Genomic DNA, 25431 nt, shown 5'->3' on the forward strand with positions numbered 1-25431 from the left:
CACCTATATGTCTTCTGACGAGATGTGCCCTGTCGTGACGGGTTACGGCCTTGGCGCAGAGAGGTATTGCTTGCTTGTGGCCTAAAAGAATGTTATGATTTCCTTTCATGTAAAATACAGGTCCGAGGATGGAACCAGCGCAAACTTATGGGGATGGGGACAAGTTCACCTTCAAGAGGAGGCGCACACACATGGGGCACAAACAAACACACTAACTTAAAAAAATGTTATTAGGTGCCGAGCTGGTGACTCCGCAGGATGGAGACGAGCTGAGTGTGTGTGTATTGATGTCACTAAAAGCATGTGTTTATTCTCTAGCAGGAACATCGTCTCCAAGGCCACATGTGAACACGTGAAGGATGACCAGAGTGTGTGTGTGTGCATAACCTTAACATCTTTTGCACTTTTCTTTAGAACCTGGACGAATGGACCGGCGACTCCTGTTGTATGCGGTAATGTGTGTCTGTGTGTATGAGTGTTGTTGTGCACGGCCATCCTGGGATGCTGACAGAAGACTGGGCCTGTGGTGTGGATGGGCGTTTGTCAATGTTGTTCATTGTGGCACGTATAGGCATGTATGGACATGTCTGTGTTAAACTCATGACCAACAGGTAATGTATGCCAGGTGACCAGCTGACACCTAGGGGCAGGTGCGGTGCCATACCTGGTGGGGTAACACACACACACACACACACACACACACACACACGCACATGCACAACTGATCCAACATGCTCTTACATATTTGTTAGCCTATTGGCCTATTCCAAAATGTGGCATTAAACGCTACTACAAGCGTTCAAGATAGGGTTGTCAGCTCCCTCCACCCACCTGCACCAAAAAATGGTCAAACTACGTTCTCCATCTAAGGGGCTTAGGTAAAGCAAAGACATACAGTAAGTGTTGCTTTATCCTTTGTGACTGTGTTTCTGTGTTATAAGGCAAATGGGCAAAATAGAGGGGAAATATAGTACGACAACTAATGACCTGAGAGATGATGGAGCTTTTACCTTCTAAAGCTTAGCCTATTCTTTGTTGCATTCCTTTTGCTGTAAATTAAAAACAAAAATACACATATTTGTAAAACATTTCAGAAAAAAATTGACCATTGAGTCTGTTATTGGAAAATGGGACAGGAGCTGCCCTTCCCGTGACAGATTAAATGTATCCAATATTCGGGATGTCCCGGGCAAATCGGGTCGGGACGGGCCTTTTCACATTTCATAGTTTATATTGTGTTATCTTCCACACACCGCGCTCTTCCGTCTTGTTGGTGCGTCTCTGAAGTAATCTAGTAGTAGGGAATGGATCGCACTCAATTTTTCTTCTTTCTTGTGGTTTTATTTTATTTTATCTTTGCAGGGACTGATATGACAGACGTTTCGGCTGCACAGAGCCTTCTTCAGTGTAACTTCTTCGGTGACACTGAAGAAGGCTCTGTGCAGCCGAAACGTCTGTCATATCAGTCCCTGCAATGTTAAAATAAAATAAAACAACAAGAAAGAAGGAAAATTGAGTGCGATCCATTCCCTACTAATAGTTTATATTTTGCACATGAAGTGATGTGAAGGAATGAACCATAGATCTCTTTCCTTGTTACGAATGTCACTAAGCTGATTCATTTGTTATTATTCATTCTCGTTTTGGTAAATCTGTGAGTACTTCAGAAAACACATGCAGCTTTAAATAGTACTGTTAGAATGTAGTGTGTGTGTGTGTGTGTGTGTGTGTGTGTGTGTGTGTGTGTGTGTGTGTGTGTGTGTGTGTGTGTGTGTGTGTGTGTGTGTGTGTGTACGTGTGTGTGTGTGTGTGTGTGTGTGTGTGTGTGTGTGTGTGTGTGTGTGTGTGTGTGTGTGTGTGTGAGAGAGAGAGAGAGGGGGGGGGGTACATGCATGTAAAAATAACACAATTCAACTGACCATTTTGCAGTGACATTAAAGAAGTTTGAGGTATTCTGTTATCGTGTTTCCTAAACTGAAGACATGTGCCAATCTTCACACAGGGTCAATAGAATACCATCCAATCATTTATTTGTTAAGGGATGATGGCAAAAGTCAAAACAATACCACAGCCTGTCTTTAGAGTTCAGTTTATTTTCAGTATTTGTCAAGTCATATGTACAACCTAAAAAATGGTGAAATATACGTCCCCTTATCAACAAAATGCTCCGAATTTGACTGTAAATGTAATCATAGCTCAGCTGCTTTACATAAAAGACCTGCCAAAAACAATGGAATGTTCATATGTGCCACGTTCAAATAGTCTGAACTTGACACAAACACACTGAAAATGAGCATAGTGCACTGCACAGGCCAATGTATACATTATACACACCATTACATATATAAATAAATAGGGATACAAGCTGTGATGACAGTTTGGAGAACACTGCTTGAGACTGATAAATACTCTCTATATAAATGTGCATACTGTACATACTACTTTTTTTTATCAAATCACATAATTTTAGCGTGATATAATGCATTTGAAATGTGGTACTAGAACCCATAATTACACCATTACATGTAAAAGTGATAAATAAGCAGTCAGTGTGCTGATCAAACGATTTATGAAATGATGCACAAGCTTCAATCTGCACGCTTCCTTTATGTGTCATTTTGTTGGACTTTGTGCCATCACTAGGCATCCTTAGATCCTCCTTAGATATAGCTACAAACCCAATAACTATTTTTTTTACATGGCTTGTTTCCAGGGATTACTTACTGGATATTAAAATTGTAAGCAAACAAATATTATCTGCAAGGGAGCAAACAGATATCGAAGTGACTGACCACAGACCCATTCATGAAGCAAATGCAGTCGCCACGCGAGCACTGAATGTCAAAACTGAAGGTGGAATTATTTTATATTGTTATATTGTTATATATGTTATATTATATTCACTGTCACAACAAAAGGCTTGTGGTTGAATAAGCATCTGTGGAGTGAATCATACCGGCTTCAAAAAGGATTTTTTTTAAAACACGCATGTAACTGACAGTAAATACATATTCATAGATCCGTTGCATTCAGTATCATTGTCTTTGCTAGCAAGCAAATTCTGAGAACAGTCTCCTAAGTCTCCTAAGACTAAGGATTCAGCCATTCTCCTCAGACAATTGTCCATTTGGTCTCCTTGTGACCCTGTGATTGTCCTCCCATTCATCCAGGGTTACTGTCAAAGTGGTCTCCAAAATGTGGGTTTTCATAGTTCCGTTACATGTGCTTTTGGTTTTGATCGCAGTCACATAAACAGCAGCATTTTCGTCTGACAGAGCCACAAACTGTCCGTATGCTCTGTCGGCAAGCAGTCACTTTTTCTTCCATATTAATCTCCAAAAGAACAAAAATCAGTATAACCAGTATCACTTGATACAAACCATATATGGGCATGTATATTTACATCACTCAGAGGTGAATCATATCAACTCTGATGTTTCCTCTAGGTTTGTTGTATGCTCTTGATTTCCTGAGTGATTGACCCCATAAAAAAAGGGGGAGGAGTGTTGTCTCCACAACAATAGAAAATGTCTGCTCTAGTGACTTGTGGATGTCAGAGCGGGGCATCGGCATGCCCATACCAAGTCTCATGGTTGGTTGGTCAGGAAAAGTGGAGGGCGGCCATGCTCAGATGGACACTGGGCAGGAGATGACTTTGTCCTCCAGCATGACGGATACAACGAGGAAGACAAAGTAGAGAAGGAACATGAGGAACCCCAGGAGCTTGCTCATCCTCCACTTGCAGGCAGCAATGGAGATGATGACAAACAGGAGCATGAGGAAGAGCAGCACGATGGCACAGAACAAACCGGCACTGCTCACGGACACTGACTTGAAGTCGTTGATCAGGGAATATAGCAACCAAGGAAACGGCAGCCTATGGACAGAAAAAAAACGAAATGCGGAAGAGCTCATTGATGGGACTGGAAAAGCTTTAAAAACGAAACATTTTGAACTGGCTAACATGTTAATCAACCATATGCAACTTGTATGTTGGACTGGGGTGTAGGGTAGAAAAAGGATTGCCATATTTTCTTAGATCCTTACATCCTAAATTCATATTGTGTGTTGATTATTTGATCTGGATTCAAATCTACATTTAAATACACTGATATGCAGTATTTGGCAAATAAGCTTTAGTTGCTCCATACTACTTTGGCCAAAGGCAACCCATTGCCACACAATTGATAATGCATATTGCATATTGATATTTTGCCTGTAAACAATGACATCACACAATATTAATTACTTATATGAACTGGTAAATATTTGTATGGATCATTTGCCATTGAAGTAACTGTAATCAACTTCCGTATTGCCTCACCAGTTATCAATATTATCTCATCAAAACAATACCTCAGCGTTGAAAATATCATTTGTCCATCCCCATGCAAATGAGTTATCTGGGATTCTAGTCATGTCTCATTGAATTGTTTCCCTAAACCTTGCCTTCCTCTGTTGTTTCATATACAGTGTGCTTATTAATATGTACGGTCATGTATTGGTCAATATGTACGGTCATGTACTGGTCAACTTCCTTACCCAACTGTGATGTCAAATATGTTTGACCCAACAGAGCTTGACACAGCCATGTCTCCTAGACCTTTGCGAGCCACTATGACACTGGTGATCAGGTCAGGGATTGAGGTACCAGCTGCTAATATGGTCAATCCCATAATCTCTTCTGTAATCCCAATGGTCTCTCCAACCTGCAAGAGAAGAGGACCATAGAAGTCACACGCTTATATATAGCAATATAGTTTTATTAAAATGGATCATCCTTTAAGAAAAGCAACACTTTAAGAATTGCAATATTTCAACTGCATGTGTGAACACGACATCTTCACTGAACACCGTGGAAAAACATATTTACTATGATGCTGCTGCTCCACTGAAATAATTGCTACTTGGCATGTGGTGATACGCTGCACATTAGCGGTTTTTATATTTTGTATAGCAAGCGATGTAATGCACACAGATCTGTAGATCATTTGCAATGTTGACTCTTTATTTGGATTAGACAGCGAGAGGACTTTAGAGTGTTCGTCTGCTTGCTGAGAACAGCTAATTGGCTTAACAATAAGAGGCTTTTTAGCAGGCCTCCTTTTATTAAGGAGTCTGATATAATAGTAAGAACATGTCCCCTTCCAATCAAACAAATCATTGATTTCAGCTTAGCACTTCTGATTTTTATTTTTGTTCCTCAATGTAAAATCCAAAAGCGATTTTGTAAGATGTGCTACTGGCCTCATATTATATATACTCTTCATATTATCCCATAGTATGAAAACATACTGGACTGATGTTTCGTATATGGATCATAGGTTGCAGTCTTAAGACACCTTACTAAAGCTAAACCCCGTGTGAAACCGAGGAACAGATCTACAGTGTAACCTCTGTGGAAAATGACCTGTGTTCTTCCATCTTGTGTATGCCCTTCTAATTCATTATACTGTAATCTGTTGTTACAGTTAGGCCTACTACTGTATGCAACCACTTCTGCCTCTATTCCTTGTAAGGTATAGTCGCAGTAAAATATTGGTGGAAGCAGCAACAAATCAAGTAAAAGGTTGAGGACTAGGCCTATGTACTGTGTTAAATAGGTGAAAAGCTTACCTGATGAGCCCACCACACCATCAGGTAAGAAAATGCTGCAATCCAGGAGATTGACCCAATAAATGCCATGGGGAAGAATTTCCTTGAGGTCTGAAAAGAAACAGATATTGGCCACATTAGAACATTATCAACATAATATTAGCTTTGTTTATTACGGCTAAAATTGCTTTGCGGTTTTAGTACAATCAACTCCAAAACCACCCGTTACCCCCGCCAAGGAAGTTATCGGTTTTCGGTCGTGTTGGTTTGTCTGTCTGTTTGTCTGTCGGTCTGTCAGCAGGATAACTCAAAAAGTTATGAACGGATTGGTATGGAACTTTGTAGAGTTGTTGGAAATGGCAAAAAGAACAAGTGATAACATTTTGGTGGTGATCTAGATCACGATCTGGATCCAGGAGTTTTTAAAGATTCTTCACCATTGTTGGATAGGGAGAATTTTGACATTCCAGTTTTAACTCCACAAAAAGAAAGCAGACAGACTTGAAAAAATAGGGTGTAATATCAATTGTTCTATCAGACAGCTTTCTTGGCGGAGGTCTGCACTGAGTACATTTCTAGTTACTGATGCTATCACAAGATGGCTCCCACCCACTATATAAAGAGTTCCAGCTTCTGCCCTCTGGCCACAGATATAGCCAGTCTGCCTGCCGAACAAAACGTTTCAGAGGAAGCTTTGTCCCCTCTGTGATTAGAGAAAATAATAATATAGCATCCAAACACAGGCTATGATTCTCTGTAGGCCTATCTGATCATGCTATTTATTGTTTTTACTGTTTTTCACTGTTTGTATTTCCTAGAGAATAGTCTTATTTTACTAGGTATTTATCAATCTAGTTACTTCTTATCACGTATTCTATATTCTTTTAATCATATATTTATCAATCTACTCTTATTTAGTACCCTTGTCACTTCATGTGACACCATGTCTCTGATAGGATTCACTAGGTCACTTTTGGTATTGTCTATATGTTCATTGTGGGTTGGTTGTATGTTATGTGTGTCCTGTATGTCCTGAATGTTTTGTATGAGCGAAGCTCATTTTACTGCACATCAAATCTACCCTTGGGTACCAATAAAGTTATCTAATCTAATCATTTGTGGTGGAAATATGTTCCAAAAATTCAACTAAATATTTAATATTTCCATCAAGACACACATGATATTTGTTTCTCAGAAGTGTCAAAGTACTGAATTATCTCACATCTCTCCTGACATCAGGCAGGGTAAGCCAAAGAGGAAGGATAATGGGTAAGATGAAGAGGTATGTCGCTCTCTTGCGATTGGTCTCTGGCCATGCCAAACTCAGGGGCACGTCCTCATCCTCTTCGTCCTCCTCCTGAATGAATACATAAATGGAACAGATTAAGGTGTGGACATTACATACCATAACCTCACACCTCTTATGGGTATGTAGATGGCTAATTTGGCACTGACTACAGGTGGAAGGGGCAAACCCGGGTGAAATTTGGATCTTTGGATCCTCATCAATTGGTTGTGAGTTGTGGCACGTGCAATCTGTTCATGCAATGAACAGTTATCCCTCTAACGCAGTGGCTCTCAACCTTCTTTTGAACAAACGCCCCCTGGACTTCATCCTAAGCCTTCCAACACCCCCTTGACCTCATCATAAGCCTGCCAACACCCCCTTACTGTTGAACTAATTCCCCCAATGACAACTAAGCCCTGCTTGTATCCTTCTCAATGCCCCCCTATGGCTCCCCAACACCCCCCTAGGGGGCTGTACCGCCCCCGTTGAGAAACGCTGCTCTAACGTTTCCATCCCCTGTTCACTGAATTAGCTGGAAACCTATATAACCTTGCCCACGAATACCAAACCAAGACGTAACATGTAAGGACGTTTCTAGAAAGTATTCTAATTGGTAATTTCATAGCCTTTTGTGGTAACACCACTGCTCAAGACAGGAGAGCTCAGCGGGTAGTCAAATCTGCTCAATTTGTAATAAAACCTGAACTACCCAGCATCCATAGTCTTTAAAACCAACAATGTTTAAGGCAGGCCAAACACATAATATCTGATCCACACGCCAGCTACACACGCTTCACCCAACTTCCATCTTGCTGCAGATACAACGCATGCCCGCCCACACCAGCTGACTGGCAGGGTCAGCTTCTTCCCTTCTTCCAACTGCCATAGACAAGAACCACTCCTCCTTCACTCTTCATCTCTTTTTTTAAACGTACCTTTTTTCTACAACCCATTGTACAGTTTTTGATTTTTGGGACTTTTTTGAGCACCTTTCATCGCTTATGAATTCCTCAGAACATGACAATCAATATCTTGAATCCTGGGAAATAATAGCGGAAGCTTATAGATGGCTAAGACAATTTGTTTAAATAAAAGATCTGAGTCTTAATTATTTGATAAATATCAACGATGAATGATAATGCAATAGATCTAAATCAGGCTGTGTATAACACACAAAGCAGATTACACAAAATAAGTATCTCTGTCTTGTGTCATTCCTGTAGGATTTATGAGGAATACACTCTATAAGGAGTAAATGTCCTTACCTCAGCTCCAACTGCACTGCCATTCATCGGTGGTGTGACCTCCACGGCGACATTTGTGCTGTTTTCAACATTGTTATCTGCGGAAGTGACAGACAGACATGTCGTTGATAATACTTAATGGATTCTGTAACATGCATTTAATGCTTTTTTTGTATATGTTTGTGTCTATAAATGACACAAACAACCTGTACCTTCTTCGCCTTCGCCTTTCTTCTTGGCTATTTTGTGCATTATTGAGGCTTTATCGCGGAACCTGCCTGGAAAACATAAACACATTCACTCAATTAGTTTATGTGAACAGAATACACATGCCAATGAAAACAGGTAAGCATTTAAGCAAAAGGTTGTTTAAAGGTGCACCGTGTAAAGTTTTTAGTAGTTTATTTCCAGAATTCATGCTGCCCATTCACAAACGTTATCTTTTTCATGAATGCTCACCACCAACATCAAATTCTAAGTATTCATTATGACTGGGGAAATTGCACTTTTTATACATGAAAAGGGGATCTTCTCCATTGCCTGCCATTTTGAAATTCCAAAAATTAAAGTACTAATGTCAGTTCTGTATGCTGCTCGGTCTTTGCTACCCACTGCCTCCCCTGCTCCACCTTGCCGTGTATGATGTGGCATGTTCTCTTGTCACATCGCTTGGCTCTGTTCATGGGGGGTTATCTATCTCGCCCTGTCCTGTCGGGATGAGAATTCCCTAAACTGCTGCTGCCCCCTGACTCAATGCTTTTCCATGCTGCTCATGGAAATAGGGGGGTTCCTCTGAACAGAGCTATACCGCCAAATGTAATTCAAAATTTCAATAAAAGAAATTTCCTTTATATTCTTTTCTTGTGTTTCTTGACTGAAATGGTTCTGACAGAAATAGACACTTTGATCATACTAGTAAACATTAGTTCATCATTTAGCAAGTAGTTGCAATACCTACTCTGGCCACCATCCTACACAGTGCACCTTTAAAGATATGAAATACCCCGTTATTATTATTATGAATGACGTGTGAAATATTCAACGTGCATGAAGAAACATTGGCTGGAAATTTGTGATGTAACATGAAGAATAGCACATGTCTAATAGATCTGTACAAAGGTTACTTGGAAGGTGCTGATTGGCTTATATGTTTCCAGCAAGACATACGATCTTAAAATAGGGACAAAGCTACAACATGCCCACATAGTGCTGGGTGCTTAGACACCTCAGTTCACCAAAATGTGTTTTCTGTCAGAATGGTGTGTCTGAATATATTTGTCTACATGTAGACATTAGGGCTGTAACAATACACTCAACTCACAATTCGGTTTGTATCACGATTCATGACCTACAGTTCGATACACCCCACGATTTCACATTTACCAACATAATAGGCATAAAAGGTAGAAGAGGTTACAAGAGGCTACTAATAATTTTTAAAAAGTTTCGGTAACACTTTATTTTAGGGATACATCTATTAGCACTTATACATACAATGTTAATGCCTGCATAAGTAACTTGTAAGGCATGTACTAAACAAACGCTAAGGCCTACTAGGTCCTTACTAAGGTTAAATTGGTAATAAATCCCTTATTGTAAATGAACAAGACATTTGCGAATACATGCCTAACAAATGTTTAATTTTGCTTTGTACATGCCTTATAAGTTACTTATACAGGCACATTGTATGTATTAGTGCTAATAGATGTATCCCTAAAATAAAGTTTTACCAAAGTTTCTATATAATAATAATGATGCTTGGAAGCACTATCACTTTATATCATATGGTTGTTTTCTGCACTGAAGGATAACAAAACTTTGAAAGGGCATATCACAATATTGCCTCCTTACATCACGATACAGTATCTTGACTCTGAGTATTGTGATTTCTCGGTTCGATACAATATCGTTACAGTTCTAGTAGACATGTACATTGCCTACATTATGTCTGGATGTTTTTGTCTACAACTCAGGAGTCACAACAACTAAACAACTGGAGTCACAGCAATTTAACAAAACTGTGAAACAGTCTAATGAAATGTTTATTCATGGCATATTGAAACTACTTAAGGACACTGTCACTGTCCACTGTCATGGTCCTGACATGAATCACAATCACAGATGCAAACACATAACACAACACAAAAGCAATTCTTACTGTTTCCAGCCAAGGGAAACGTGTTGCCTTTTCAAATATGTCAACATCTTCACAGCAGATATAAGACAACTGTATCTAACACTGTGCGGTCTGGTTCTCGATTCTGATTGGCTGATAGCCGTTGTAAATTGGGCACAAACCCACACCATTCAAAAAGAAGATTCTTTGCGGGTCTGAGTTAGACTCGGCACATCTACGTTGGTAATGAGAATATGTTGCAGTTAGGGTAGGGAGTCTGCAAGAAGAGAACATCTTTGCACCATCTGTGGTTGGGGCATTCCTGTGGTGTTTATAGTGGTTGCCTGGGTAACCAATCACTTCCTCAACTTGATGCGGGGCAAATTAATTGTTATTAAAGCTTTTTTTAAACAAATTTGGTCAGCTATTAAGTGTAACAGTGTTAGATAAGCAATAAGCCACAAGAGCCTGTGGGTTGTGCTCCATTTACAACGGGTAAGGGGACGTTTACAGCACTCTGCCTCGCGTCGCCCCCCACTCCCCTTACCCGTGGTAAATCGAGCACAACCCACAACCTCTCGTGGCTTATTGCTTAAGTAATTCATAGGCAAAGACAGTGATAAAAAAAACAAAAACGCTGCAGCCAACTTCACCTGCGCCCTCTCCAGTACCCTCAAGGGCATGTACATGTTTAGCTGCAGTGCACCTACAATGCCCGATGGCCCCCATTGTTAATGGGATACTTGCCAATACCTTCACTGAGAGGGTCCAGTGTGTGAATCATGAGCTGGAAGATGCTGTTTCTCATCATGGTGTTGTGCAAGGATGCAGAGCTTCCTCCTCTCTGCAGACGTGGTTTAGCCTGTGGACAACGTCCAGTCTATATTAACATCAGCTGGCTTCATATTATAGATACATTTTTCATGCTAAGGTAATTATACGTATTACTAAGGAATATCATACTACATTTTATTTAGGTGACTAGATCACTTTCAGGGTGCTCAAGGGCACTGGCTGCCACCCAAGGACCCTGGATAGATAATGTGGCGATGGGGACCCGTGTAATATGCTGACATGCGATGGATGGGAAGCTATGTTCCCTTGGTCCTATGTTTCCCGGCCAGACCACCAGAGAATGTTAATATGAGCACCACAGAATGACTTTCAAAACCTGACTTTCAAAATTGACCAGGAAACATAGGGCCCAGGGAAAACAAGCCCCGGGGAGCATACAGTAGGACCATAGAGCACAGGGAATACAGAAACCAGGGAACATAGGGATGGTGCCATATGGATGCTAAAGGACACATTTGACATGCATTCCACCCATGAACCTAAATTTGCTTTAGATATGAATTACTCCTGTACTTCAATTACAAGCTGAATATGTGTAAAATAAAAGATATGTCAGGGTAACTGACTTCAGATATAAGTTGGTAATATGCAGGCATACTATTTGTCATTAAATAAGCGTTCAGGCTGAGCTTTCAGATAAGGATGTTTGGACGACATGTAGTCTGAAAAAACTGTTCTATGCAAACATCAATGAAACATGAAAATTAAGAAACACGACATACCGAAAGTTTGTTCTCATCCATTTCTGAGTTTGCCTTTGGGGGAGAGAACAGAAAGATGTTAGTTGGACCCTGAATTTGTTATGTAATACTAACTGGTTCACTGTAGATTAATTACTGCATTTGAGAAAGGGAAGTCTGACAATCTTTGATATTATGTCATCGTTCTATTAATGTCTGCACAGGTGTGAGGCCTGCACTGTAAAAATGTCAAACCTCCTCTAAGAACCTTCCGTTGCACTCAGGAACAACCTAAACTGATGAACTTTAATAGTTCTTGTAAGAATCTGGAAGTTCTGGGGAGAACCTCAAAATTCCTCTGAAAACCTTTATCGGTTCCCCCACAGTGGCAACAGAAGGTTCCACAAAGAATATTTGGATTCTTCAGTTTTCTGGCAAACCACTTAGAAAAATTGGAAGTTCTCCCAACAACTAATTTGTTACCTATATGTTCATCAGACAACTGACAAGTTCCTCAGGAGAACATTAACGGTGCCCCTAAAGTGGCAAACTGAAGGGTCTTTGAGGAACCTTTGATTTCTACAGTGTGGTCTGCAAAGTAGGTCTCATGCTACATTTTAGCGTGATCACATTTCTTCTCCACTGTGCAGACATGTCAAATGACTGCTGTTTCAGTGCCTGAAAAAATAGTTTTAAAGAAAAATGTTTTGTTGAGCTTGCTAGTGATGGTAACCAATAAGCAGTATCATTGATATTAAAAAAGTGCCAATTCATTATTATGTTCGGTTCTAGGCACTGAAACCCCTGTAAAATTGTATTTTTCTATGTTCTCTGAATGTACAACCAGACAGTAGTTTACACCTGGTTCAACAGCTAAGTATACAGACACTGGCATTTGGTTTGAATAAGTCTAGGTGAGTATGGATGAACCAGCGTCTTTCAGAGGACATATACGGTATTTTAATGTATTCAATTGTGAACAGAGAATTTACTGTCTTATTATTCTTAATATCAATACAGTATGATACCATAGCAAGCAGTATTTTTGTTTGTAAATTGTAACTTGTGGGAAATAAAATTGTTTTCCGATTCACAGAAAAATGTTTGCTGTTATTTGGCAATTTAGGCAAATCATCTCAGACAGACATTTCTCCTGTGGGCTTGTTTCATGTACGGACCAACACAAATGCTCAAATAGTACAGTTGGGAAAATTTGATGAAGTACTATGCATGATTGTGATGAAACTTTATAGAATTTACTTTTGTCTATGCTATCAACTTTGTGTGATATATTGAAGGTCTATACCACTAAATTTATTTTATTATCATGTCAGTCAACAACACTGTGAAATAGGAGGTAGAGCACATTTCACCCGTGAACAAGAGTAAATGAAGAGATGAGAAAAGTTTTAGTAGGCTGGGCATGAACAGCACTCAACAAAAAAAGAAAAGAAAGAAAATCATAAAGGACTCGCACAATACAGAGTGTCATGTCCCTGAAGACCATATTATGAAGTGTGAATTTAAGATAACAAATATACAAACTATAGAAAAGAAACGTGTCTCACTTCGGTATACCGTGCTGTCAACAGAATCAGATGTACTTGCAAACACATTGCATTTTGTCACTCCTTGCACCTGTGTATGTCATGCCTGATTATCTTGTAATATCTCATTGTGATGCCTTGATGTCTTCTGCAGTAATGTGGGGCACTTTGGACACAGAAAGTCTACAGGCAGGTGTCAAAAAATTAACAAGAAAAGAAAATAATTTCCGAATAGAAAAAAACATTTATAGACCCAGCTTGTGTTGTGTCATCAAAGGTATTGCTACATGGTGATGCTAAAATGTTGTCTGCAAGCCAATCTTTGAATGTAAAAGTCCTTGCGGTCCAGAGCAGGTGGACATGGGAACCTGAGAGAAGGCAGGGTAATTGAGTCTAATCGCAGCAATGCCCTGATGCAGCTTAAGGAAGCGGCACGTTTCTTCCTGACCATCAGTCCGCCTCCTATTCCGCACTTACTGTATGTCTTAAGGCACTCACGTTTCAGAGGCTCTCTAACCTACATTCCTACCCTCCCTTGCTTAAGCTGATTGTTAAGTCTTAGCCTAACACGGAAAATAGAGGTAAGGCATGTTCTAGAGCAGTGCTTGTGCACAGCAATGTCATTGTGTTAAGAGGTTGTGCAATTTAGAGTCAATGTTGACCAAACAGCTATTTGGGTGTCTATTGAGCAACTCTGAGCTCTACTCACTCACTAACAATCAACCGATTCGTTTCATTTTCAGTTACACGTCCATTTCAAATCCATTTTCAAATTAAAGCAATGTCATTCCACTTTTGGCCATGATGGAAGTGCATTGAAATTCCAAAAATTAATATACGTAGGCTACTGCTATCTTTCATATAACGACAGTCATGGCAAAGGAACACATTTTGCTGACTTCCTGTGCTTCTCTGCACAGATGTCAAACATCGCACCTACTCAATATAAGAAGCCTAAAACATGGGGAGCATTCCTGTGAAACAGACACTGGACACACCACATGCATACATAGGCATGCAACAGAGAGTGATAACACAGAAGTGGTGAAGGGGCTGTTTTACTAACACATGGATATGTGTGTATATTATTTTCCTATATCTACATAATCAAAGCAAAGCATCTAATAATTTATCAGTTTTGCATAGCTTAAATACAGGATTTTGCACTGATATAATTTGGATATCAGCATGAAGCTTTTAGCTCAGTATTTCATCAGCCTTTAGGCCAAACCATGGTGCTACTGTGCAACATGAACACATATTACTTTCACCTCACAGATGTAATTCACCACATAACAAAATCATACTGTAAGTGAATTTACTGTCTTCATGATCATGATGGATGAGATGTTTGCGACTATACTGTTAAACACCTGTTTTGCCACCATGCCTTGAATCTACATGTGCCTCTTTTCAGTCTTGACCACTAATTCCCAGCAGAAGGGACATACACTGCACATTTACTACTTTATTAAACATGTTCACACATGTGAATGCTGTGTCACAGGACGAACCGTTATCTTGTCTGTAAAGAAAGACAGAGACACTAGGACAACTGTGAATAAGATGCAGAGCTTCTATTTGGGAGTGTCTCCTCTCGCTCGGTTCAAGAAAGTCCCAAGAGAACTAAAGAGGATTAATGGGAAGAGATAACCACATTTAGACGAGTGACTTTCAACCCTTCGTGTGAACTTCCGCAGTAAGCCCTGTGACATTCCGAGTTCAATTCATGTATAGTTCTCAGAAACTTGCATGTACTATGGTGGATTTTCTGGCACTTGGCATTTAGCAAAAGGTAGAACCTTTGAAACTCTCATAAGGACTAAAAGGTACTTCATGCAAAGGTGGGATTTATGATTTCCCAGGGACAACCCAAGTGCTCGTCTATATATAGTTTAGCTAATAGGATGACAAGCTTCACCTGGGATTATCTCTGAACTAGCTCAGGGACAACAGTCAAACATTATAGCTCAGAGGCTGTTGGACCACATAAAACCCACTTCCTTCTACAGCTGTAGAGCTGGGTAGACTTCTATTCCCAGAATGAAAAAGAAAATGAAGAATACCTACAGCTGTACACAAGTGTGTAGTTGTCTCGATCTAATGCTCTCCCTTTGATCGAGCACAAATATTAACTGTTCCATTGACTAGTCAATAAAGTATGTTGGCTAGATCTAAGGAGTATGTACAAAAAAATGATCTGGTTTTACTACCAGAGTAAAAAATGTCATTGCCAATACAGCAAATCACTTTCATACAATATTTTGTATACTGACATTCAATGTTTGTACATGGATACTGTACATTTTAAAAGTACTGCTTGCTGGAATCATATACTGTATTTTATAGTCTCATGTAGACGCTTCGGAAAAATATAATGTGACATCCTTATACAATAGGAGGATTTTCGGCTGTTTCTTAGTTCTACAGTATATGTCCCTGATGAAGGTATCTCTATTCTGAGCAAACAAACTACAGCCTTTCACCTGTGCTCCGTATGACGGATTGCATACAGCATCAGAAAGTAAAGAATCGGACTCCAACTGCACAAAAGAAACACAAAAGGTTTGACATGTCTTATAGATGAAAAGCTCTATTAGCATGTATGCCAGCTATTGTTTCAGTACATTGTACTTTTAGTACATTGTTTGCGTTTTTACTAAACGTGTTACTTGTTAGTGCAGTTTGTAATATTTCAAAATGAAACCAGTATATGATCAGTAAAGAAGTCAATACACAAGCTTTCAGCATGCAGTACAGTAGATCAAGATGAGAACGCAAATGGTGCTTGATATGGTTCGAATGTTACTATTAATGTCAAGCTCCATCATGTTCAGAGACTACAAAGTGTACTGTAGATTTTTCAACACTGACATGTTAAAAATCCTATTAGTTGGTGGAATTCTCTGGTAACTGAGGTAGAGCATTTGCAGGTCATTCCTAACATACTAGTAATGGGGGATTGAATTTACAGCCATGTGTCTGGTCCGTGTTATGCTGTCTGAGAGAATTTGCCATGCAAACTACAGGTGCTGTTTCCAATAGAGTTTCATCAAGTTTACTTCCCACAAGCACTAAGAAACGTTTCAAGTCCATATCATACTGTTTGGTTATGAATGATGGGAAAAATTGTTTGGATGATTTCTGATCAACTGATTAGTAGTCTGCAGCCTAAATATCATTATGTAACTACAGGAAAGGGCACCCAACAGCATCTGAATATAGTTGCACTACAAGTGGACAGTGGGACATCACTCGTATAATATAACAACGTGACACTGACTTATGTATCCTTTTCAGTTGAGAGGCACATATTTTTGTCAGTTTGTGGGAGAAAAAAAAATGTGTTGAAACTGCAAAGAGTTCACCGTCTTCCAAAAAGAAGCTTCATGTATCGTTAGTCTTGTAGGTGTGTATGTGTCTGTGGGTGGGGAGGTGGATTGGGGAGAAGAGCTAGTGCCCTTCAGCTAAGATGGCAGTTTTGCACAATAATCATGGCAGCCTGAATCTGGCTTGGACCCAAGTCCACGTTGCCAAAAATCACTTCAGTGCCTGTGCAAAAACGAGTGCTTAGTCAGCTCATGTGCCATGCTGGAACCTTAAGACAAGTCTTTAATCTAACTCCGTATCCACCTCTCTGCCAACAGTCACTGAACATACTCACCTTGGGCGCTGATTCCAACTCATCCACCTGGTTCTGGCCCAGACAGCCCTTCACCAAAGTTTCCACCTGAACATTGAACTTCATAAATGTCACATAAGATATATAGCAGGAAAGGAGGGCAATGCTTTCATACATGGAGATCCAGTTATCCAGGAAGAATATGATCAGCATCAGCAGGCCTAGAATGTAAAAGGACACATCCCGAAAGAGCGGCCACCATGTGAGGTGGAGGACCTCCCTGGAGAAAAGGGCACACATCCCGATGACAAACAGGATGTTGAAGACAGCCGAGCCCACAATGGTGCCGATGCCTACATTGCTATGGGAGACGAATACTCCAATAACAGAGGTGAAGAGCTCTGGGGCCGATCCACCAGCTGCCATGAAGGTGGCTCCGGCCACGTCGTCAGAGATCTCCAGCTTCTCCGTGATGACAGTCAATGCTGGCACAAAGAATTCGTCACATACAATGGCTAAGGAGATGAACATGTACAACATTCCAAACATGTGCAGCACCACCCAGCCTTGCCTCCTTTCCTCCAGGCTGAACAAGTCCGTAGGATAATCTCCCCCCTCGTCTGATGACCGCATGGCAATCGGGTGGTCGTCTGGGGAAGCTGTGGCATTGGCATGGGGATCACTGGAGAGAAGGGTCCTGTGTGGTGCTGCTGCTAACGAAAGGCTGGCATCGGATGCGGGGGAGGATGAGGGGGATGAGGATGGACCAAACAACCAGTTGTGGTGTGAGGGTACTATTGTCCACTTCAAGGCACTCCATGAAAAGACCACTCCAGCCACTGCAACACATACGATTAATCCCAGGATGCGAGACCCGCGGAATTTTCTTCGCATGCGGTGCCGGTGGCTTCCTATATGCCCAGGAACCCGATGGGTTGTACGTGGACCCATGTTTGCACTGTGAGAGACAACCATCACAATGGGGGAAGGGCAGACTGTGTGAATCCAACAGATGTGGCTTCAGGGCTAGGGCCCAGTGTGCATGGTGCAGCAGGTTGCTTTTAGACACAAATACAGGCTCCTCGGTACCTGACAGGATCTGGGGTGCCCAAAGGTTTCCTCATAATAGTGGCTGTAAGGGTAAAAGAAGCAAAGAAAGAGGGGAAAAGTGTTAAAATATTTCAGAACAAATCACTGCAAACTGCAACATATTAGGTTAATGTATGTATCTCTCTGTGGCAGTGCTTTAAATTAAAACATAGCCTACTGATTACAGCAATACAGAGTATCTAAATACATGCAGAAACAAATTATATTTTGAATATAATCTTTATTCAAACAGTGCATATGCATTTGTCATTTTCTTCACTGCACATTTTTACTGGGCAAGTCACAAACTGAGGCGGCATGCCTTGCACAGATGCCAGCCAAAAATTCTGCAAGCACAGTGATGACATGGGTTTCATACTACGATCCAATTGACGTCATGTCCTATTGTGGTTTTCTGTTGTCTTGTCCCATGACCTGATGTCAAACACCTAAAATGATTTGCACCACCAAGATTGCTGGTCTCAGGTCTCAGGCCAAAGGAGGACAATTACATTCCACAGAACAGATCCTCACAGCATCACTGCAGCTGTCCTATAGCAGACAGGGCACGCTGGTACTACTCAGACTCATTTTCAATTAAACAACATCTTGTTGCACGTTATTAAACTCTCATAGAAACTGCCTATGCCTTCTGGAAGGAATAATGTGCAACCAGAAGATAACTCCAACATGCAAGCATCCAGTCATTTTGGCTGGGGTGTGTTCTCTAATCATTGTGTATCCATCTGTAGCCCCTTACCAGCCACTGGGACATTGCAATAGTCACTGAAAAAAGTTAACTACCACAGTACAACACCACTATGACAGTGCACAGGGCCTTTAGTAATCCATTACCACTTGGTCACTGCCATTCTGGTAACAGCTAATTTATAACAGGGTTAGTGTCTTAAGGGGTAACGCGACTATATCTTATATGTTATGTCAGCAATTACCTATTTAAGTAGCCTATCAAACATTTTAGCTATTTATATCAACATTTGTCATTTTGCAGGTGTCACCAGGGGCATCGCAGCAAATTTGGGCCCTATGTACACTCAGCTCCAATGGACCCCCCTCCCCCAGCCATATATATTTAGAATGTTGACCAATGACCAATCGTTGTTGGGCTAAAATCTGACCACAATTAAATGTTTTTTTCGAGAAAGTGCATCCAAACCCGAATACCTCAGTTGTTTGTTTAACATAGCAGACGCCCTATTTCAGGTCCACAGATTTTAGTTAATGTTCTGCATTCAACAATCTCCAACTAAATCAAGGGTGTGTATTAAGCTCAGAGGCGATGCAAGGGTGAGTTGGGGCCCAAAGCGGAAATTCAAAAGAATGAATATTCACAACAAATCGCCACTACTTTAGTTTGATTTCTTAGCTGTTATTCACCACCTAAGGCTTAGGGGCCCCAAGCGGCTGCCAGCCTAGACTGGTGACAAGATGCACCTCTGATTACGATTATGGTATGGTGTGACAACATTTCAATATTTTTGCCCAAACAGATGTGGAAACGTGCGTAATTTTGCGCGCACTGCGCGAAATGGCATGTCCGTGCCATTCGTAAAGATGTCAGTGGTGGTTATTATAACGATTCCATCAAATATTTTTACATTACATTCCATCAAATATTTTTACTCCGCACCCACGGAATCGAATGACAACCTCGCCACTAAATGTTTACTCAAAACTATTTTTTAAAGCCATAACTGCGTGCATTGAATGCATGCGCCTGTGTTCTTGGTAATGGAATGCCGATGTTGCGCCTACTACGCTTACTGCTGACATTATTTGCTACATCAATGCAAATAGTATCAAATACTTCACTATCACTTACATGTGTTTTGTATACTTATGTGGCATCTCGAGTGTCTGTCTGTTTAGAGAAAACTCACTTCAACTCGACACTCTCAATTGCAAAAATAATTCTGCTATTCTACCACAGAGTTTAATTGTTGCATTTTGCAGCCATCTTTACGAGCAACTGCTACAGCCTGTAAACAGAATGTAGTTATGAGGAAGTTTAATTCAATAAAACTAGCATTTAAGACACCTACCAATATTATTCTAGAGAGGGTGTTACTATACGTTATAACTACCTGAAATAGCCTACCATACCAGAATTTTACTAGGCCTATTGCGTGTCTGCAAGAATTTCCCTATAATAATGATGATACCAAATAACCATTCAACAACTTAAAACATTAGACTGATCTAAAAAAAAATGTGCAAAAGCCAAAATGTCACCAACACGTTTCTTTTAAATACGTATTTGTCTCTCTTCATTTTGTCTTGTAGCCTATAGTTGTGCACGTGATACATTTAAACTAAAGTGTATCGAAAATATTAGTAGGCCTAGTGATATTTCAATTTATCGGAGGTACCTATCCCTACCATGTTCAATCCAGTCGCCGTGTAGAAGAATAGAAAGAAGTATTTTTAAATGTGTCTTTACTTGCGGGCTAATTAGGATATAGGTTTAGGTTAAGTAGGTTTAAGGTACATCGTAACACGAGAATTAGTTTCGCACAGCTCCGCTGCTGTCCTCCCCCCACCTTGCAGTCTAAGCGCATGGTGAAAAATTGATGATTAATTTCAACTACCAACCCAATAAAAAGCCACTCCAGGTGTTGGTACTGACGTTAAGTGAACTCAAATCAAAAGTTCAAATGGCACAGAAGATGCCTGTGATACCTCAGCAATATGAGGCTAGGTAGCATATGGATGGGCCTACAGGATAACAGGATAACACGCCACTGTGAGATACATCACTTCAATAACCAACTGAGATTGTCCAGTGTTTTTAAAAAGTAATCTCTACACATCATAGCAAGACTTATTTTAATGCAAACGAAAGCAAACTACTAATAACTAGCCTACTTACACTATGTGTCCTTTACCTGTCCACAACCAAGTCTTGGAGATATTCCTAATATTTTAAATCTCGCAATGAAGAAGCAGGTCGAAAAGTTTTCGGTGTGTCGTTCCGGTCAGACAAACGAGAAAGGCGCAGGTATAAATTCCAAAACAAAAAAGTGAAGTGCAATCAACTGTTTACCGCTGTGTCCTGTCGAGAGAGCGGTCCAGGGCCAGTGAGCGCCAACCAACGTAAATCCCGCCGTCTCCTCATACACGCTTAGAGATGAAGTGTGAGGCCACTACACGGTGCTTAGCGAAGGACAGGAAGGTGCCGCAGATGACCGCATGACACCTCTTCCCCCACCCATATGTTCTATTCCAGAGAGGGCGCCTGGGCTAACCTAATCTAGATAGACGTGAATGGGTAAGAGTTTGATGCACTGCTTAACTCACACGAATGGCCCACACCGCTGACATTTTTTATTGTGTGAACTGAATTTACACTCATCTAGATGGTACAATATTAGACATCGGATAATGCAATTTGCAGGATGGATATCATGCATAGGCTGATAAAACAGGGGTATGCAATAACATATGACCTCTCGTTGACATAGACCTACAGCCAGAATAATAAGTATTCGATTCACAACATGACCTTGTTTTATATTTCAGCAATTATATTTCAGCTATATATTTCAGCTATATATTTCAGCAATGCATTCCAGACTCAATAGAAATGACGAAAATTGTTTTTAAACAATATAAAGTTAATTGTTCAGTTTTAAGCCTTCCTGCAACATCATATTTAAAATCTTATTTAAAAGTGCAAACATGGTTACACATCATGCCTTTGTCTTAACCTATCCTTTTATAAATCTCGAGTGCATAGCAGTAAGCAGACAGCGGTGCATCAGTGATGTGACTCAGATGGCCTCTGAGCTTGGATGCATAAGTGACCTTGATGCTGTTGAGGCTTCCCTGTGGGGCCATGCACTAGTTGGAGATTATGCAATCAATCAGTAACAAACCATCACAGAGTCACGCGTATGCCTCGATTGTGAATTGTACACCTGACCTGTCTCTAAACGTGAAAGTATACCTTTACAGTTGGAGATGGAGATGACTGTTGGCCACCAAAAATGACACAGTACTTGTTAATCCACCCTGCCGCGCTGCCTGATAGATTAATGCAACTTTGTCAAAGAGAAGATTAGGAGCAGTAAGTGCTAAATCTGCTGCCTGGCTGTCTCTGAATAGCTGCCAATGCGGGAAGTGTGGCTGCGTGTACTCAAACCGCCTCTGGTTACATGGAGGACATTCTAGCTTATCTTAGTCACAGCTGCAGAACACATTTTACTTTTTTATTAGGCGTCTGCTCTTTCCTTTATATATTTCCTTGCTGACATTGTTCTGATTATAACCAGATTGCAATAATTTATAACATAACAAAGTGTGCATCCAAGGAGGGCCCACCACTCCATGCATCACACATTTAGTGCAATTTCCAAACGGCCAAGATGTTACTGTGAAATTAGATGGTTCTCTTTCCTCAAAAGTCATATGCTTCAGCAAAAACATTGCACATTGCACTGCAGATATTCATCATAAAACCGAATTTAAAAATGGTGAGCCAAAGGTCATCTATGTCCACCTCCATTGCGGGATTCCCGTCTGTTGTTGTACTTAGTCCTTCTGGCCCATCTGTCCTTATACCTCTCAGATCAATGGCAAGAGATACATTGACCTTTAATCCCCAATGTAGTTGTTCTCCGCGGCATGGGGCCATTGTAATTAACTCAATGGACCAATGAAATTGCCTCTGAGTAATGAAGTAGCACAGAATACACAATACTGGCATTGCTTGTATGAAATACGTGATGAAGTGATTAAGTTCACTTTGAATAGAGAGAATGGGCTGAAATTGTACACTAAAGAAAAATGGAAAGCATGCCGATAACAGAGGAACTGATTGTGCTGCTGGGATCGCTCTTCAGTAGGCGATGGGGTTGTTTCTGACAATGTGCCTTGCTCAGCAGCACCTCTGATCTCAAGGAGAAAGTGATGGAGATATCAGGTCCAGAAGATGAGGCCTAATCCTATTTTAATCGTGGCAGGATTTAAGAGAGGCAAGCAGAGGCTCTAAACCTCCCCAGATTAGCACAGCTGAGGAGGTGGAGGTTGCATAACCAAGAGCAGTGCACACGAGGTGATTCAGGCAGGCAGACATGCAGCTTGGGATTGCAAGGTTACAAACTGGCCATCGCTCCTGAACGGCTGGTGCTGATTCAGGCCCAGAAATGAGCAAGGCTGTTCTCAATTCATAGTGTTGCAATAGTAATGGCACCGATTTGTGCATATTCTGTGCATATGCATGTGCCCAGGAAAACTAATACCTTTGTGCAAAGACTGACTACTCTCCATTGCCATACATTTTCCACTGGGTGGGGGGCAGTGACGTGCACAGGCATTTTTTTTGGGGGGGGCAGGTGCTAAAGCCACATTAGGTTGTAGGAGACTACACATCATATTGAGACATTATTGTCACATGCTTTTGATGGTCAAGCATTTGTAGATTATATTGTCAACAATGACCACAGTACATTGCAACGACAAAAAAAAAAAAACGTTCTAAAATGGGGCATTTTTGTACAGTAGGGCAAAGTGGCACCTCGCCCCTATCTGTGCACACCCAAACCTTCACCAATACTAGTTGAAAGCTAAAGGGATATCAGAAGCCTTAACATGTGGCTGAAGGTGTGCTGTGGTCAAACATGACACCAGCACTAACCTGGCTGAATTTACCCCACTAGTTCAAAGAATTTTAATCCAGGAGCTGCTAATGTATTAACATAAATGCAACTACACAGCGTATTGCAGTATGACAATACATGGCTGAATAACCTTGAAAACGTCTTTCTGAAAAGGCAAACAAAAGCAAATACAGATACACATGCTGGTTGTTTGGCCCAAGGGCCCATGGAATCATAATGCGTACCAGATAGGCTACAGTGATCTTACTCAACAAAAGGGAATGGAGTAGTGTGATTTGGATGTATGGATGGTGGATACATGGCTAAAGATACAATATAAATTGCACACTTGCATCTAACACAAAATATCACACTATGGCAGCTAAAAAGCTTGTCCACACATGTATCATCAAGGTTATAGTAGGCTAAATTAAATGAATGATATGGAATGGATGAATATACGATTGGGTTCCTGGAGACAATGTCCTAAAATAGCATACCTCCATTGAAGAAATAACAGAGGGGGAAAAACACACCTTCTTGACATGGCATAAATGTTGGTAGACTCATTTTCTCCAAGCATACTAAACTACTGTAGTGCAATGCCCTATTTGCAGGCCTTTCAAAAGTAGAGCTAAGGCTTGGGTTAGGGTCAAGTAGCGGTAGGCCCAAGGTGGAGCCACTTTATTAAGGTGTCTGTCAGCTTACATCAATACACAAATGCATATTGTACATTACAGTAAAACAGTACACTCTTGAGTACCTCCACACATGCTCTCTCTCTCTCTCTCTCTCTCTCTCTCTCTCTCTCTCTCTCTCTCTCTCTCTCTCTCTCTCTCTCAGTCTCACACACACACACACACACACACACACACACACACACACACACACACACACACACACACACACACACACACACACACACACACACACACACACACACACACACACACAAGATTCTAGTAGGGAGTCATGTTGCATACAAACACACTCACAAAAAAATAAAAATAAACATGATGTTCAGAAGTACACATTATTGCCCATGCTAAGTCCCTCAGTTCAGTAAGAATAAAAATGCAAAAACAAAGTAGTTCACAGCAGCTATTCCAGAGGGCGAGGTGAGGTAGCTGAGGTGGGGTGTAGTGGTTTATTGTCCTGTGTTAGGCAACCCTTTACATGTCCAAGGTAGTGCAGGGTAGTGCAGGGGTGGGGTGAGGTGAAGTGTAGCTGCTCTATATAGAAAAAGAATCAAGGGGGGTTAGTGGTATGTATGCTATGTATAGGCCTACATAGGCCTAGTGCAGGGGTTCCCAACCTTTTCCAACTTGGGGCGCACTTAAAATGTTCATGAATGTCCGGGGCCCACATCTGACCCAATAAACAATAAAACTCAAATAAATTAACAGCAACAAGCACAAAAATATGATTTTGATTTTGACCTTCTGTGAAAACTGTCTCTATGAGTTTGCTGCCAGCACGAGTTCAGAGTGTTATAAATATTATTTTTTTAAATTTTGTACTCTTATCTATTTTTGAAAAAATATAATAAAAAGACAATTACCAAAAAAAATATATGATTTTGATTTTTAGGAAATTATTTCAAGACCGACATGGAATACCTTCAGGGCTCATCGGTGGGCCCCGGCCCACAGTTTGAGAATCGATGGCCTAGTGTGTATTCTCACAATTGCCTACTTTACCCATGTGGAGTGTCACCAAGTAGGCTAGCCAGCCTGAAGGGTTACTTGTCCAATTAAACACTGCCATCTAGTGGGAG

General features: G+C 40.7%; 1 protein-coding gene across 1 annotated transcript; it reads right to left on the reverse strand.

The window, feature by feature from the left end:
- Positions 1-2073: 2073 nt before the first annotated feature.
- On the reverse strand, positions 2074-17841 carry slc24a2 (solute carrier family 24 member 2). Its single transcript, XM_063220416.1, has 9 exons — positions 16990-17841; positions 11821-11853; positions 10997-11105; positions 8334-8405; positions 8149-8225; positions 6818-6952; positions 5617-5706; positions 4543-4709; positions 2074-3877 (listed from the first exon to the last, which is right to left on the reverse strand). The coding sequence occupies exons 1-9, from the start codon at positions 17839-17841 to the stop codon at positions 3628-3630; spliced, it is 1785 nt and encodes a 594-aa protein (XP_063076486.1). The 3' UTR covers positions 2074-3627.
- Positions 17842-25431: the final 7590 nt, after the last annotated feature.

The sequence above is a fragment of the Engraulis encrasicolus genome, chromosome 16, assembly GCF_034702125.1.
Source record: "Engraulis encrasicolus isolate BLACKSEA-1 chromosome 16, IST_EnEncr_1.0, whole genome shotgun sequence".
NCBI classification, from domain to species: domain Eukaryota; kingdom Metazoa; phylum Chordata; class Actinopteri; order Clupeiformes; family Engraulidae; genus Engraulis; species Engraulis encrasicolus.

Excerpts from the sequence above, each read along its gene's own strand:
- slc24a2 (XM_063220416.1), bottom strand. The coding sequence starts at position 17,841 with ATGCGAAGAAAATTCCGCGGGTCTCGCATCCTGGGATTAATCGTATGT. Across the intron at positions 11,106-11,820 it reads TGGATGAGAACAAACTTTCG|GCTAAACCACGTCTGCAGAG; the intron begins GTATGTCGTGTT and ends CGTTGTCCACAG. Across the intron at positions 4,710-5,616 it reads TGGTGTGGTGGGCTCATCAG|GTTGGAGAGACCATTGGGAT; the intron begins GTAAGCTTTTCA and ends CTTCTCTTGCAG.